The 17,540-nt window shown below is 45.2% G+C and overlaps 1 protein-coding gene across 1 annotated transcript; it reads left to right on the plus strand.

Annotated features, from left to right (window-relative positions):
• The first annotated feature begins 364 nt into the window (after positions 1–364).
• MSL2 (MSL complex subunit 2) lies at positions 365–16,618 on the plus strand. Its single transcript, XM_048077280.2, has 2 exons — positions 365–1,126; positions 13,159–16,618. Exons 1-2 carry the CDS (start codon positions 985–987, stop codon positions 14,754–14,756), a joined length of 1,740 nt encoding a protein of 579 aa, XP_047933237.1. The 5' UTR covers positions 365–984; the 3' UTR covers positions 14,757–16,618.
• Positions 16,619–17,540: the final 922 nt, after the last annotated feature.

Raw genomic sequence — 17,540 nt, forward strand, 5'->3', positions numbered from 1 at the left:
CAAGGAGAACTCTGCCTCGCTGGCGCTGGCAGTGCTGCAACACAGGCCTGGGCGCGGGGAGCGCTTCCCTCAGCGGTGCTTGCAGCGGGGACGCCAAAAGCTCCCTGCACGCAGCCCCCCCAGCCGCCTGGCACCCGGGGGGGGTCACCAACACCTCCCGTGACGGCTGCCCCGGGCCCGCGGCCGCCCACAGCGGCGGGGCGCCCCCAGAGGCGCGGCGTGCCCGGGGCGGGGCGGCCGCGCCGAGGGGACGGCGCTGACGCGGCGGGGCCCCGCTAGAGGGCGCTGCTCCCCCCGCGGGAGGCGGGGGGGCCGCGGCCCCGGCCCCGGCGGCGGCGCATGCGCGGCGGCGGCGCTGGGCGGCCGCGGAGATGGCCCCGCAGTGACGGTTGGCGCTGGCTAACGGTCGCCGTCGCCATCGCGGCGCGGATCGGGCGGCGGACCCTGCCCCGCCGGCGGCGCCCGCCCCGCGGCCGCGCAGCCTGGAGCGCCGGCCCGGCCCCGCGGAGGAGGCCGCGGTGATGCGGCCGCGCTGAGGCCCGGGTGCATCCGCCTCCCTCCCTCCCTGCCACCCCCCCCCCCCCCCCACCTCAGCGGGCGGCCCGGCCCCGCCGCCGCCGCCCCGCGCTGCCCCCGCCGCCCCCGGGGACGCGTCGGCCGGGCTCGGAGCGCAGCGGGGCGGAGCGCAGCGGCAGCGGCAGCGGCAGGGCCCGGCCCGCCATGGCCCGCGGCCTGGAGTAGCGCCGCCGCCGCCGCCCCTCGGAGCGCCGCGGCCGCCCGGCAGCCAGGCCCCGGCGGGGCCGGAGGAGCAGCGGGGCCGGGCCCCGCGCCGCGCTGCCCCCCCCGCCCCCCCCGCCGCCGCCGCGCGGCTCCGGGCGGCCCCGGCCCAAGGTGACACCCGGGCTGCCCCCGGCCCGGCCCCGGCCCCGGCCCCGGCCCGCGCCCTCGTCTCGGCCCGGAGCCGGCGGCGCGCGAGCGGCGGCGATGAACCCGGTGAACGCCACTGCTCTCTACGTTTCCGCGAGCCGCCTGGTGCTCAACTACGACCCCGGGGACCCGCAGTCCTTCTCCGAGATTAACAAGCTCCTGCCCTACTTCAGGCAGTCCCTCTCCTGCTGCGTTTGCGGTGAGGAACCCTTCTTTGTTCCCGGCGCGGCGGGGCCCCGGGGCTCGGCGCGGCCCTCGGGCGGGCTGCCCGCACCGGCACCGGGGAGCCCCGGGGAGGGGGGCGGCGGTGGGGGCGGCTCCGGGCAGCGCCTTCCCCAGCACCCCCCTGCCCCGAGGCGAGCAGGGGGCGTGCGGCTGGCGGCGGGGATCGGGGCGGCCGGGGGGGTTGTGGTAACGAGGAGGGGGCCGAGAGCAGGTGTGGGCCGAGACAGCCCGTGTACAGCCCGTCCGGGGGGGAAGGAACACACACACACACACACACACACACACACACACCCCGAAACGTAAAGAACACAAAGTAATGCAGGTTGAGGGCCAGGAACGTCAAGCGCACAAAAGAAATCCAAAGGCTGTTACCGCGCGGAGCGGAGCAGATAATTCTCCCGTGACAACAACCGCCACGGCGAGCACGCAGGCCGGCAGCCTCCCGGCGTTTCCCCGCCGCGTTTTGCCCCCGAAAAAGAGCGATCTGCGTGTGGTGGGGAGAGGCACGCATCCGGAACCTCGCCGCTGCCTTCTGGAGCGCTTGGGGAGGGTTCGCCTTCTGCGTGGTGAAGTGGGGGCACGTGGCTGTGGCCGTGGCCGTGTGGGGCAGGAGGTTCCGCGGCGAGCTGTCAGCCCTCCGCCAACTTTCCCTCGAGGCACCGGGCAGCGCTGGGAGAGGGAGGCCGAGCTGTCAGACCTCTCGCTTGACTCACGTTGTGAATTCTGTTGTTCTCTGCTGATCCGAAGCCCTGGCCCTGCGTGTGTTTTTGTTTTCTTACCGGACGGGACTCGTGTCTTTTACGTGCGCATGTGTTTTTCTTTACTAGCGTGTGTGGTCCCATTAAGGCTTAATCGAATTAGCGGCGTTTACAAAGTTAAATATTGTATTTATTTACAAGATCAGGACTTCAACTGTTGAGGCTGCTAAACAAGTCTCGGAGGCTTCCTATCCTGTAGCAGTAGCTCCTCCCACTTAGAGTCTTAGAAAATAGAGATCAGTTTGTACTGGGAAAGAGGGAGCCTGTTCCCAGGATCACGGCGTCGTCATTTCCTGATATAATTTGTCTAAGGTTTTTTTTTTTTCCACGCATAACCAATGTCAGTATTAATGCAACTCTGCTCTTTATCTCTCACGTAGTACCTTAGGCCCTGTTACTTCCAACCTTTAACTGTTTTCTTCCATAAGTCATTGTTGCTTTTGCTCAATCATCAGACAATTTCTGCCTAAAAATATGCTAAGATTTCTCTGTGTGTTTTTTTTTATTTTTTTTATTAAGATACTCATGTAGGGACTTTGTGTCTCTTACGTGTCCATAGGGACTCACTACTGTGCTGCCGGACCTCTCTGCTTTGAGACTAGTCCTCTGAAACGCGTTCTTTGTTCTCCTTGCCTTGACTTCTTTCCTTTTTGGCCTGTTGCAGTCTTATTTTTGCACTCTGTGCTGTTGGAATTGTCTATCTATAATTTGTCCCTGCCCAAATTCCTGAGCTACTTTTCCCCTCTTCAGTTTTTCTTGCGTGGCTTTTCTGTCACTTTCAGTTTGAGGGGGCAGCCTGTGCTTGTTTAGTTTTTCTTCTATGGGCTCGTGCATCTATGGATACTCAGACCTACAAACTACTTCTTGATGGTTCTGCTTCATCTCTTATTCAAATTTTAGGGGTTGCTACTTCGGCTTTTAATTTTTTTTTTCCCTACTGTGTCTAACTTTCAGATAACTGTAGCTGCTATTTGTTTCAAATATTTTGTCTACAAGTGATTCCCCAAGATTCTCTCTCAGCGTCTGGACTTCTGTTTGTGGCCCAGTAGTGTACAGAGGCCTCAGCAAGTTCCTGGTTCTTTATGAGGCTGGGCGCTACGCACCCAGGCCCTAAAATACAGTTTCTGTCCTGCAGAGTTAGTGAAGTGCTGTTCTTGAACCTGCAGGCAGTTAGTCATGGGAGAGCGCTTCTGTCCGACACAGAACTGCCCGCGCTGGTGTTGACCAGCAGTCGTAAATCTTCAGCTCGGACTGGTAAAGGCAAATTGACCTCCTTGTTTGCTTTTTGTGTTCCTTTTCTCTCTCTTCTGTCATGGGTGAATATTGGTGCCTCTTCTCTCTTCAGCCCTCTGACCTTCCTGCGGTATTTCCAAAACGCTTTTTTTTTCCTTGTACACATCGGGGCTAAGAGCTGCTATGCTTCCTGCATATGTGAGGTCATTTAAAGCCCATCTTCTGCCTTCCTTCCAACCATCAAGACTTTTTTTAATTTTAGACAGCATTTTAACAGATAAAGGTTTAAGTACTGAGGCAAAGATTACTTTGTGAGATGTCATCGATCACAGGAGCGGGTGCTTTGACCATCCAAAACCTAACAGTCTGTTTTGAACACTTAAAGCTTTTCCGACATTTGCTCTTTTTGCCCATCTGTAGTCCGTAAACTGTGAGATCCAAATATCGGGATGCGGGTTCGAGTACATGGGACATTGCGTGTCTGGTGCTTTCCTTTGCTCAGAACTTGGTGAAATGAGGTCTTGACTGTACATGTCTAAAAGTCATGCTTTGTTGGAGAAATGCTGCGTGAATTATCAGTAACACATAAACCGCCTGCACTTTGTAGAGTTAGGTTTGTTTAAGTCCTGTGCAGGACTTCTAGCACTTCCCTTGGGATTTCACTCCCCAACTTAGCGCTCCTCATGTCATCAGCTGCAGTATTTAATCTCTCTGAATGCACCCCGCTATGCTTTGTTATTCTGTAGATATTAATTCTGCAGTCAAGACTGTCCGTTTAATTTTACAGAATTGTTTTTAGAAGTGACAGCTACATAAATCAGCTGACGTTATTGTGCTTTCACTATTTTCTCGATGCACTAGACATAAGCCAACTGATTTTCTTCTGATCTGATAGATTTTTAAACCAGCTTTCACAGCAGGGGTGGCAGAAGTTTTTGGACCCACATAATTAGGAAGTTCTAATTAAAGTTCTGATTTTAGACTCAAATTGGCACGCCCAAACTTACATCAGCAGAAAGTTGTAATGTAAATACAGCCTGGCATTGTAAATCAGTCAACTAGATCTGTTCTGGGTGGATTTGAGGTCTCCTAACGGGCCCTACCTAACGGGTTGGAAAGGTTCAGTTACCCCGATGGTACGGCAGTGTGTGTATGCTTTTGGGATGTGAGTGCGGTCACGCGATAGTTTTGTAGACAGTGCTGCAGGAAATGCGTTGTCCTCACGGGATGCGAGAGGTGACATTTCCTAGAGATTTTTAAACTTAAAAATAACTCCTCTGAGTGTGCTTTACAGAGAAAAGGTATATGCCATACGTGTTTTGAGGATGTGAAATCTGCATTTTAGTCTCTAGACTAAAGTGCTTATTGTTAAATGGTGTGCTGATACCTCACTTCATTTAAAAATAGCTTAGTAGGATTTATGCAACAAACTTTTAATGTTTTAAAAACACTGCCTATTGGGATAAAAATCTTCTTAAGAGTGACTCGCTCTGTTTCGAATCCTGTGTAGGTTACTGCAAGCCACTCAGAATCTCAGTTGGCGCTGCCACATTAACACACTTTTTTGCAATCCAGTTAAAATGTTTAAGTGACAGATTTTGCCAGTCAGATCAGCTGAGCTTTTTATCCTTGGAAGACTTCACCCTGGAACCTCTGACGGATATTTTAAAATGTTTGACAGATTGTCGCTGCCGATTTAGAATGCGAAAGCGCTGGAAAGGTTGGGAGGCTCCAGCGTAACGCCGCGTTGGGCCGGGCACCCAGCGGCTGCTGGTGCTGTGGAAATGCAGGATGAGAACCAAGTTCTTGTCCTAAGCATCCTGTAATCTAAGTAACGGGATGTGAGACGACATGTGGCTTCAAAGAGATTAAGGGGTGGGAAGGAACAAAGAAACAATGTGGTGGTGCTGACCAGTGCCCTACACGGCTCCCGCTGGAAGCTTTGAAATAGCTCTGGAGAGTTTTAGGTAGGGGGCTGAAGGCTCAGTGGTCAAGTAGCGTCGTGGAAGCAACTGCCAGCATGGGAGTGGTGTGGTTTAAATAAAAAGAAGTACTTTGTTGACTTATTTTCTTTTCTTTGATGATCAGTATAGGGATGTTACTTCCAGGCTGCTCTTGTATAAATGTATTAGCTTATTTTTTGAAACTTTTATGCTGTAGATAGAAGTCGAGCCTTACAGAGTTGATTCAACTAGCTAGGTTTGAATTTTCTCCAGAGTCGGTGGTATATCGAGTCGTGTAAGCACCTGCATCTCTCTTCCATCCTGTCTGTGTTGGCAGCCCGGTGATGGCTCCTCCTCTTCTTCCTCATCCCTTTTCTGTTGCTTTGCCCCGCGCTGCTCCGCGGCGTGTCCTCCTCCAGACCCCTTGTCCGTCCGCAGCTCTCGGCAGCACCGGTACGGATCCCAAGTAGCGCTTACGGCTTTAGGCTGTGCTTTGCCACTGGGAAGTTGTGAAGTAGCCTTTTTTTAACAGTGCAATTTCTTTAAACTTCCATAATGAACATTTCTACAAATACCTAAGTGAAGAAGCTCCAGAAGCCAGTGGAATGCAAATGAGTTATGGGTCTGTGGTACCGAGGTATCACATACTGTGATAGGGTTGCTGATGGTGCTGAGGCAATCGGAGGCATGCAGCAGCTATGCAACGTCCTTTGGAGAAGGCAAGATTGTTGCGTGACACCTATATAGATTTAAAACTTCTAGAAAATTCAATTTCTAGTCATGGAGATGGAAAAAGGAAGAAGGAACAAATTCCCACTACTGAAAACGTAATTATATGCATGATACTAGACTTTCTGTTTGGGTTTTGAGCTGTTTCTGAGTGAGTTAAGCCTGGATATCAGTGTTTTAAAGGAGAAAGCATATTTGAATCTTGTGATGGAAGAATGGAGGGTACAATTCTCATTCTTTGTCCGTTCTCCTTTTAGTAGGGAGGGTGAAGGCTGATTCGTGCCTGATCAGTTGCCTTTTGTGTTTGAAAGTAATATGCATTGGTGACTCTTTTCAGGTATTTTTTTGTTGACGTTTTCTTCTTTTCTCCATTTTAATTGTCAAAAAATACTGTCCAGCTATCAGGTATGGGTAACTCTTAAGTGTGTTATTTCCCCCCTAAAAATTACATGGAATGGTTACCAGAATACTTCTGACTTTCTGAAGACTGTGCAAAATAACCAGAATTCCTGAAACAGCTACCACGGAGCATGAAATACAGGACAAAGTACCTATAAAATATCTCCTGTTGCAAGTATTCTTTTCCTTCTGGTTTCGGAGGTAGCCACCATGGGCAGTTGCCTATGAAATTTCCACTCTCGTATCTCTGAATGCACCAATTTTTAGCCAAGATCATGTTGGTTGATTTTTCTTCCTCTTTGTCTCCTCAATTAAATTCACCGTTTCCCTTTCCTGTTTGAAACCCTGCACGTGACTCTTGGGAGAAGTGCTTTTTCAAGGTTGTCTGCTTTGTACTGCCTGAGTTTTGACAACACAAAGCTGTACCAGTTGAATTTCAGTGGGTTTCTTAATAAAAAATATTCTAAAAATACTCCTCTGTCTTAAAACAAAATTGGAAGCATAGGAGGAAGAGAAGTTCTGTGGTTTCCACCCTGAGAGCCGGTTGGTACCAGACTTGAAAAGGAGATGGCAAAGCGAGGGTTACAGTATTGTCTTCTGACTTGATTTGTGTGTTTCTCATTGAGGCAATGGGAGATGATGGACTAGTTTTGATGGTCACCTGAGGATATTGATTAAACTGATTACGTTTCATAGTGTTTAAAGAAAAGTTAATATGTTGCCAACAGGCACCTTTACTGGGACAACTTAATTGCTCAGGTCTATGGACTTAGGGAGTCCAAACACAGATTTCTTTGGTTTGTTTTCTTACTATGTTATGATTTACAGATTAGTTTGAGTAAATATGGAGCAAGGAGGTGCTTGATATTAGGTTGGAATTCTGCGTGAGGCCAAAAAAGATTCTTGATGTTTCCATATAACTTGAGAAATAATGCACAGCACATCGAGCACTGTACTTCTCAGGGAGTTAGAATTGTCCAGCTTTTACAATGGAATTTGCTTTGAAGTCCTTCAGTGATAACTTTGTGGATCTCTGTCTCCCGAGCCTTGTGGTCACGGCCCAGTGCTCGCTCCTTCTCCAGTGGGCTTGAAGAGCAGAGTTGTCTTGAAGGTTGTGCAGTTAACCTTGATGGCGTAAGAAGTTTTGTTTGGTGGAGGGAAAAAACAGTTTTCATTACTTCTTGTTTGCCTTGAGAATGTGATAAATTTAATTAAGTAGACCTACAACTTTCAAAGCATGTTTTAACTCTTTTGAGTGCTTATGCTGTATGGAAACATGCTAAATGTGTCTTGTACCCACAGTAGATGTGTCAACATTGCCATTTAAAGCCTCTTAAAATACAGCAGCCTTGACTTTTGGATGACATCGTTACATGCAAAATGTTGCCACCGTGGCCATTGTGGTCATTGCAACGTTTGGTGTTAAAAGCCTGCCTGGGTTAGGTGTCCTTCCTTCATCCCTTCCTTGCAGCTGGGAATCCCCCATTCACGTCAGGCAGCGTGAAAGCAGTAGAGGGCTGTGGCTGTTGAGCTTTCCACTTGCTTGCTGTGCACTATAAAATGCAGGTGACTTCTCGTGATGTGAATGCAAGTGAGGATTAAAGATTTTGTTTTGGCAGACCAATATTTGAGATTAACCCCGGCGCTACATTCATTTATACTTGTAACAAAATTTGTCTTCATAATTTTGTCCTAGTTGGCTTCATCAAAATAGACTGCTGTAACCTATTAAATCCTTAAAACTTTGAGTCTTCAAAAATGCAGTATGTAATGTTTCAGTAGGCTTTGCAAGGGGCGTTTCATGTGTGGGGCGTTTACCCCCTTTTCTACGGCACTGTGTTTCTGCCTTTGCTCAAGGTAGATGAGAAAGAAAGGAGATATCCTGTTGTGAATCAAGGTCCTCTTTTTTGTGTATTTCGCCCATTTGGAGCACATTTGCTGGATACATACACCTAATAATCGCGTTGATTCCCAATTCTTCTCCTCCTTTGGTCCGTGAGATACAATTTGCAGATGCTTCCCTTCTTCCTGCAGCTGTGAAGTAATGCTCATTAAGGAACACAATAGGAAGTATTCCTTGTGGTCTAAATGACCTCCCTCCTGGCAGCAGCCTTTCCAGGACAGCTGTGGTATTTTGTAAATAATATATTAACAGTATTTTCTCTGTGTATGCTGCATATTAAGTGTACGTGCTCATAATTGAGTAGATGTTTGGTGAACTTTTCTGAGAGTAGGATAGTTAAGCTCTGATGTTGTTTAGGGAAATTTGAAGCCTCTTACTGGAGGCTTGTTAAGAACATGATTTTGCTTTTGGTGTATTAATATCCCCCTCGCAAAAGAGGGTGAGCAGAGATGAGGTGAAGTTTAGTAATACCAAGCTATCTAGGGTAGTAAAAATGAAGGTCTGCATTGAGTAAACGTGGCAGGATCTGATGAGGATGAATGATTGCACAGTAAAATGGCAAATTAAATTTAGCTCAGATAAATATAGAATGATAAACATGGAGAAAAATATTACAAACTTCTCAGAGTCCATCATTTTTATATAAATTTGTGAATGTATAGAAAGTGGCACTACTGATGGCTACCAGCCAAAAGCGAGATCTTGGCTTCTCAATAGAAAACTCCGTGGAAGTATCAGCTCAGTACTGGGTATCAATCGAAAGTAAAACAAGTGTTAAAAATCAGAAACTGAATAGAGAATGTAGTGGTGAACTTCACTGCGGCGCTGCATGAAGCTGTGTACACCAGAACCCCTCGCTCTGGGAGGGAGAACGTGGGGGAACGCGGTACGTGACTGTGAAACCCGTGGTGGTGTGGAGGAGAGGGGCAGGGACTGACTGCTGCCTCGTCCAGCACGCGAACCGGAGATTGCTGAGTGAACCCAGCCGGAGTAACGGTTCAAAGCAAAAAGGTTATTCTCAGCACAGTGACCAGGGAACTTCTTGTCAAAGCCTGTTGTGACTGATAACATGTTAAATAGCTCAGGAGGGGAGGCAAGCCTCTGGAGAGAGTCTGAGGCTTACTGCGTACATGGAAACGCCATCTCCCGTGAGGAGCATCTCAGCGAGTGATGGCTAAAGGCTGGGCAAGCACTCGGGGTTTGCTTACCTCCTCCTCACTCTGTGCCCACAGCATCTGCTTTGGGCCACTAGGGAGGGGGGATGTCGCACTAGGTGGATCTTTGGTCTGACCCAGTGGGGTCATTCTTAGGAGTTTGAGGATGGGCTGGGTCATCTCAGAATCATTTCCGTTTTATTGTCTTGGTGAAGTTTGTAATCTTAACCTGGGGGGATTTGGTAATTTGCAGCAGCAATGAATGTTACGCCCTGGGAGCCTGTGGAGCCAATGGTTTGGAACATCCCAAAGCTTAGTACCTCCAGATTCTCAGTAGTAGCTCAGGTGTTGGCTTTCTGGGACAATGCTGTTGACTTAACAGCATTCCCCAAATATTAAAACTAATGAAACCTAAATTTCTGTGAATTTGCGTCTCATGGTCGAATTTTTTTTTTTTTTTAAGCTTAACAGTACTAAAACTGACGAGTGATAGGTGCCACAGAATCCATAAAGGAAGAAACTTTGCAGAATGAATATTCAATGAGGTGTGAGCTCAAGCTGAAAATATTCCCATGGTTCAGGCATTCCCAGTGTCTCTTCTGTGTAGGTTGCTGGCATTTACTGAGGGTAGAACTCACTGTGTTCTTTCCTCCGGGGAGCATGTAAAGTGTTTTGTTTTGTCTGTCCATCTGTCTTTCTCTTCTAAGCTTCTGGATTATTTTATTTTTCTTCCAGATTTTTGTATCCTCTTTTAGCTTTCGTACCCATTCAGCAGTTTCAGCCAAATTTATTTTGGGATAAGTGTAATTTTTGGGGATAAATGAAATGCACAGTTGGCAATGAGATGTGTTAAAAAATCTAATTAAAAGTTAAATTGTGACTGTAAATTGTTCATTTGGTCTCATCTGTAAGTATTTTAATACTTGATAATCTGCCACACACTGATCATCATAACTCCCAAGTAGCAAAACGAGGCTGAAGAGGACCAAGGAGCACACCCAGCTGCTTTGTTTCGCTGGGTGCTAATGCTAGAGGCCTTTTGGTGGTGGAAGTGCTGTGGATGCACGCACACTTTTACAATGGCTTCTGCAGTCTCAGAGCATTAAATGAGAACTGTTGCAGGCGTTTGCTGCTTGCTTTGGTCAGAGCAGAGTTTCTGCTGTGCCTGGTGGGAAGACCCAAGATCCCGAAGGGCCAGACAGTTGTTTGTGAACTCCTTCTGCCTAAGGACATGACTTGTGAGACCAGCTGGTGTGATTTAAAGCTTTCTTTTGTTTCTTCCCTAATGGAAGTCCCTGACTTGGCTCACAAACTCGAATCCTATCTGATGACCACCATGACATCTCTGCCTGCCTTGCTGTTTAAATAGTGTCACTGAAAGGGAACTTAAGCATTTTCATTGCAGGTTGCATTGTGTGGCTTCAGGTTCTACCTGTTGGCTTTAAATCTTCACTGCTTAGCTCAAAGAGGGTTTTGCTGTTGTCTTTGTAGGGTCTTCTGGAGTCAGTTTTCCTCAGTCAGCTCTTCCTCATTAGATGAGCAAAGAAAAGTTAAATATCTAATCTTTGGTCATAAAATGTATTTTCCAGCCAAATATTGCTGTAATTGTGTCTTGAACCTTTTGCTGTTCTGCAGCTTCTTCTATTCGTTGTTCCTCCTGTATTGCTTTTAGGTAACTGTGATCAAATCCTGTCCATTTCCATATGGTTACTCTTCCACTTGCAGTGTAATGACAGTTCTTACTCGTCATTCTGTTGATGTATGTCACCTGGTAACTTTCTAAACAATCCATTTTCTCTCAGTGTATTAAAAAACACGAATAACGATGCCTTAGGCACTGACCCTTGTTATTTGCTTCTCAAAACTCAGCTTAAATCAGGTCACTTTTGCTGAAAGATGGCTCAGACAGAGGAGGGCTGCAGCAAGTATCAAGGGATTTGGGCTTCAGAGGGAACAGGGGATAGGTAGTCTCCATCAGCTCATTCACAGAATTCAGGAGTGTCGCAAAATGACTGTGCTAATGCAAGTTTCCTATTACTTCAAACACACAAAGTTGAATTTTCAGAAGTTGTTTCAGCAGTGAAGAGTAGGGAGGGCTTGGTTAGGAAAGGGGTGGAACATCTGGGCAAAAGATACAGAGTGTAGGGACAAGTTTTGTGTTTGAAGGCTACTGCAGCTAAGGATTAGAACAGCAGGTCTTGTTCTCCTGCCTGAGGGACTGGATTCTAGACTAAGCTATTACAACATAGAAAAGTTGTTTTTTCTTACGTAGTTCATAAGTTGGTGCACTCAGCTAGGTTCAGCAAATTGTATCCCTCCAAAGGGCTGTCATGAGAATCCATTAGGGAAGGTTCACGTGATTAAAATTTCCTTGGAAGCGGCTGATGAGAGAAAATACCTTTGACTAGGACTTTTTATCTCAGTCTGTTTTACTATATGCACTTTGCTTTCTCTTCCCAAATTGCAGAATTTTATTAATTTGTTCCTAACAGCATGTTTGCACTGGGGTGGGAAATCTGGGAGAAGATTCACTGATTGCTGTAGCTCATCCAGAAAAGGCTCCTCACAGGGAGACAGTTCTGATCAAAGCTGAAAATCTGCTGCTGGAAAGAAGGGGAAGAAGCCCGCTTTCATAGCTGGCTATAGATACTCTGAAATTTATGTAGAAGTTAGAATATCTTTCTGGCCTAGAGTTCGCTAAAGATAACAAAGCAATACTGTCGTTTTATGGATGTAGTTACTAGCTGGATTATTTCTGTGCAGAATTTCAATTAACGCTGTTCTTTTACTTTATTTTATCCTTATGTGTTACTGGGCTAGTTCTTAAGATAAGCAAAAACGTCCTTCCGGACCTAGTTTCAGAGATCTGGAGATCTGACAGGTTTTCAGCACTAGGTGTCTAAAGCCCGTGCTGTCAGGTGACTTGAGTCCATTAGCAACTGATTTTTTTAGTTTTTTTTCTTAACAGTAAGATCTCAGAGAACATCTTTTGTGATTTCCTCACCCCTGCGCAGGACATGTGAGCTGTTGTTGACACCTTGAAGTATTTAAGCATCATGGCTGTGACTACTACAATATTAAGTGTTATTTCACTGTTACGTATCTGTGCCTTGGGAAGCGGGGAGCCACCGCTCCTCAGGACGTGTTAATAGTCGCCCTGTGCCAAAACAGAAAGTGCAACAAGAGCAATCTATTAAGGAGCATTATATATATTTATATTCATTTTTATTGAAATACAGTATTAGGTGTTTTATTTGGTGCTTGTAAGAATTCATGGGGGACATTTAACTGTTCTTGTTGCTCACAAAGCTGAAATCTTTGTGCTTTATTCGTGGCGTTGACTGTCACAAAGCTATGCTCTATTTTTAGTCTCAGCCAAATGAAAAGTAAAACAAAGTCTCTGCTGTGTGTTCTTTCCTTTTGGGGTTGGTATTTCATCATTTTTACATTCCTTTTAGGGTTTCCCTTTGCTCAGTTTCCATTTGTTTTCACTAATTTCATTAAAATCTCTGCAGTAGCTCTTCATGGGGGTTTGTTGTTGTGCTTTTGGAAAATTCATAGAAATCTTGTGTGTTTTGTAACTTTCAATGGAAGAAACTGCTGAAGGGGATAAAGGGGCTGGTACTATTTTAGCTAAGAGGGTTTCTAAAGGCTGCGGCAGCATGACAAATTATGGTGGGATGTTCTTCTGATTTTTTTTTTCTAATATTTTAAAATCAGATATGGCAGCTGTGAGAATTTTTAGACTATTGTTTGGATGGTATATTTTCTTGTGACTTGCTGAACTTTTTCAGGCAATTTTTTTGGCTTATGTTACAAGGAATTCATGCTATGTTATCCTGGAAATGTGGCTTGAGTTCATTGTAGTCTTTCTTTTTTTTCCTTAGGAAATTTGCTACAAGACCCTATTGCTCCCACAAACTCCACGTGTCAGCATTATGTCTGCAAACCTTGTAAAGGCAAGAAGATGATGATGAAACCGTCATGTAGCTGGTGCAAGGACTATGAACAGTTTGAGGAGAATAAGCAGCTAAGCATTTTAGTGAACTGCTATAAGAAACTCTGTGAATACATAACGCAAACTCCACTGGCACGAGATATTATCCAAGCAGTTGATTGTTCTGCAGATCTTTTGGCTTTGCTCAAAGATGGATCACCACTCCACGAAGAGACGGAAAAATCTTCCGATACAGCCTTGGCTTTGTGTTTGACACATTCCCCAGTACCTTCCACCTCAGAACTCACAAACGATCCTCCAGCTAGTTTTACGTCAGTACCTGAAAGCACACACAACGTTGATGTTAGAGGTTCTGTTATCAATGGGTTGCCCAATTGTAATGGGCTTTCAGTAGATAAACTTGGAGTGAATATCCCTTCTCCTGAACACGCGAACACGATCGATGTATGTAGTACTGGAGAGTATATAAAAAATGAAGATATCTCTAGCAGCCTGCAGCCTGTGTGTGATACCGTTTCTACTAGTGACTTGTGTACGACAGGCATTGACATCTGCAGCTTCAGCGAAGACATAAAACCAGGTGGATCGCTTCTCCTTAGTGTTGAGGAAGTTCTACGGAGCTTAGAGACCGTTTCAAATACCGAAGTCTGTGGTTCTAATTTGCAGCCCAGCTTGGAGACAAACATGACTAACGGCCCTTTCCTGCAACTTTCTCCCCCACCCCTTAGCCATAACATTTTCATGTCCTCAGATGCTTCTCCTCATGGAATCTCGTGTACAGCAGCAACGCCTAAGGTGGTTAAGTTAAACAGAAAGCGATCTCGATCGGAAAGCGACAGCGAAAAGGTTCAACCTCTGCCCATTTCCAGCATCATCTGTGGCCCAACGTTGGGAGCATCAGCTCCTGTAACAGTGAAACAGGAAAACAAAATGTCTTTGCAGCCTATTGCAACTGTACCTAATGGAGGCACTACTCCCAAAATAAGTAAAACTGTGCTCCTGTCTAACAAAAGCATGAAAAAGAATTTAGAACATGCCCCTAAGAAATCTCACCCAAAAGCCAAACCAGGAGTGCTGAAAACAAAAGACAAAGCAAAGGAGAAAGTTCCTAGCAGTAACGTTATGCCAGGAAGCCCAACAAAAACTGTGTATAAAAAGCCACAAGAAAAGAAAGGGTGTAAATGTGGTCGTGCCACCCAAAATCCAAGTGTTCTTACATGCCGTGGCCAACGCTGCCCTTGCTACTCTAACCGCAAAGCCTGCCTTGACTGCATATGCCGTGGCTGCCAAAACTCCTATATGGCTAACGGGGAGAAGAAGCTGGAGGCATTTGCAGTGCCAGAAAAGGCCTTGGAGCAGACTAGGCTTACTTTGGGCATTAATGTGACAAGCATTGCGGTGCGCAATGCCAGCACAAGCACCAGTGTAATCAATGTGACAGGGTCACCAGTAACGACGTTTTTAGCTGCCAGTACACACGATGATAAAAGCTTGGATGAAGCTATAGACATGAGATATGACTGTTGAATCTTTCTTTCTTTTCCCTGCCATCAGTAGGGGAACTGCGACAGTTTTAAGGCAGCTATGGTTCTGTTTAACTTGCTGGAGCTCCTGCGTTTAGATCACTTGTATCAAGTGTTTTTCATTGCTATGTTATGTGTATTAGTGTCTGGGAAATAGTTGCAGATAATGGAGGAGTTACCCTAAAACTGTTTTTTAGTTCTTACAGCACCTCATAGTTTGAGATGAATTGCTGATGTAAATGATTTTATCACAAGATCTTTGGCAAGGAATATATTAACCTCATTGTACTCGGTCATGCTTTGTGCTCAGTCAAAGCTTCCGCGTAAATGTAGCGAAGTGGTATCTAGTTAGTCCATTTCAACTGTGCTAGATTATGATGTAGAAAAGTAATTATCAGTCAGTTACAGACACTATTGCTAGAAAATCACTGAGTGTTCCTGTAGGAAATGCAGCTTTAAGCTGGGGAAACCAGTCTGAAAAGGCCCTTGGATAACTTTTGATTGTGAGAATTGGCAATGGAGCAGTTTAAAAATGAAAAGATTGGGAATATAGTGAGAAAGCTAATAGCCCCAAGAGCAGTCAGTCTCCAAACAAGGGTCAGGAAGATCAGTTGCTTACATGTGAAGGTTAAACTGCTGACTCCAATGCGCCGTCCCGTTAACACCAGCGTTTGCTTTTTCCTTGGCAATTCCACAGGTTGTTTTCCTGATCCGTCATGCCCCCCCCCCCCCCCCCCACCAGCTCCATTTGTTTGACATGTTACTATTTACTATTTTGATTGGGGCGGGAAAATTGCTTATACACAAAGCAAGTTTTATTAGCACCACTCTCCTCTTTTTTTTTTTTTTAGAGCTTTTTTTTTTGCGGGTTACAGAGGAGAGAGGTTCTGTGGCTGTTCCCCCCGCCCCAGGCAGTGTCTGCAATATACAGAGACTTCCAGCAATTATCACTGTTGATTTTTTTACCTTGAGCGTAGTGCTTTGCTGACAGGTATCTTTCAGCTGGGGCAGAAAATTATTTTATCTAACAAATATCCGAAATATCTGACCTTAGAAATCAATCTGTATAATTCACCCAGAATCCATCTCGTTTTTCTTTGATATATTTAAAGTTGCTTTCAAAGGGTGATGCTTTTTGACCTGAGCTGAAAGGCTTCAAATGGAAAAAACACAAAGTTGGCAAAGAGCTTATTTCAAAAAGCATTAAAAATGAAAGCACCTTTGTAGAAATTCAGCTTTATATATAAAAAAAAAGTTTTATTTCATTGTAATTCCTAAATTAGAGTAGAAGCATTTAGTCTTGCATTTAAGATTTCATTGGCAACCTAAAAAAAAATCAGTTACTTTGTGAAAGCAGAAGTTTTTCCTCTTTGAATGATACGGCACAAATGGGCTGACTAGAACACAAAACATTACCTTCTAATTTAAAAGGCAATTCCTGTTTCAACAGCATGTTAAATAGTACGTGAATTTTTCAAGTTAGTTATAACTGCTTCCATCTTTCCTTTAATTCATCTAATGAAGTCTGCAGCGCTTTCTGACCTAATGTTAGGTGTATTTTGATTTGGCACAAAGCATATACAATGATGGTTACTCACCTAAGAAATAAGCAAAAACCTTTGGACACAAATGACACCTCCTTTTGTTTTGTAGTGTACCATGGTGTCATTTTCTGTGAATGTGGTCAGATCTTTTTGTTGGTTTTGGTTTGTTTCTCCCCCCGTCTTTTTTGTGGGGTGGGTAGGGTGGGGGGTTAAAGCCATAGGAAGAAAAATGTGATGTATGTGTCCAGTCTGTACTTTTTTGTTTTTGTTTTGCAAGAAGAGTTGAAAAATATTTTTGATAATGAGTAAATGGTGGAAAATGCTTCTTAGTATTCTTGTCTTTATTTGCCAACCCAAGTACCTAAGATCTGTGTTTTTTAGCCCTCATGAGATTTAATGATGTCCTATTAAAATGTATTTAGTTAAACTTGTATGTGATTTTTGTGTTGACCCAAGAGGATCCTACCATTTTCTGACATGGTGGTTTGATCGTGACCTACTGATGTAAATCTGTTTATTAGTCCGCTACGTGTAAGAAAAGTAGCCAAACCAGAGTCTGGTTTAAGGGGAGTGAGATGTGCAGCACGGGTTGTTTCTAAATGCTTTTGCAGAGCTGTTAAGTTTTGCTGGGATCGTTGATGGTACATTTACTAGGACTTGTATTACATTATATACGTAGTACCTTTGCTCCACAAATGTGGGAGGACTTGGAATCTTCAATTTCTCACTGCTGCATTGAATATGGTACCAAAATCTGGTGGTTTAGGTCGAGTGTGTTTGGAACCGTTGACAGGAGAGCCCTGATCGTTACTGTAAAAGTGCAAATGGTAGATTCAGGTTGTTTCTAAAAACATTTCCTTTTATGCTGCCACGTTCTTGAAATGTATATTAAAATTCTAATTGATTTAATAAATGTTAGTTTTCTAATTCTATTTTGCAACTGCTAAGGGCATCAGTGTGGCATATGTTGAACTTATTGTCTAAATACTACTTAGTCTGTTGATGACTAATTCTGTAATTGTTTAAATTAGGGCTTGTTTGGTTTGCTTTTTCTTTTAAACCTCCTGGCTAGTAGTTGTTGAATAAGCTGAGTGATGGAAAGGATCATAATGTTTCTGAAAAGAATTGCAGTGGTTCTAGTTTGAAAAGCTTTAGTTTCCATTTTACAGGGACCTTACAGCGTGGTGTTTGGGGACCTTCCCACCGTTGCTTGTCGTCAAAAGGAGTTAAGTGAAAACTCCATC

The sequence above is a fragment of the Anser cygnoides genome, chromosome 9, assembly GCF_040182565.1.
Source record: "Anser cygnoides isolate HZ-2024a breed goose chromosome 9, Taihu_goose_T2T_genome, whole genome shotgun sequence".
Lineage (NCBI taxonomy): Eukaryota > Metazoa > Chordata > Aves > Anseriformes > Anatidae > Anser > Anser cygnoides.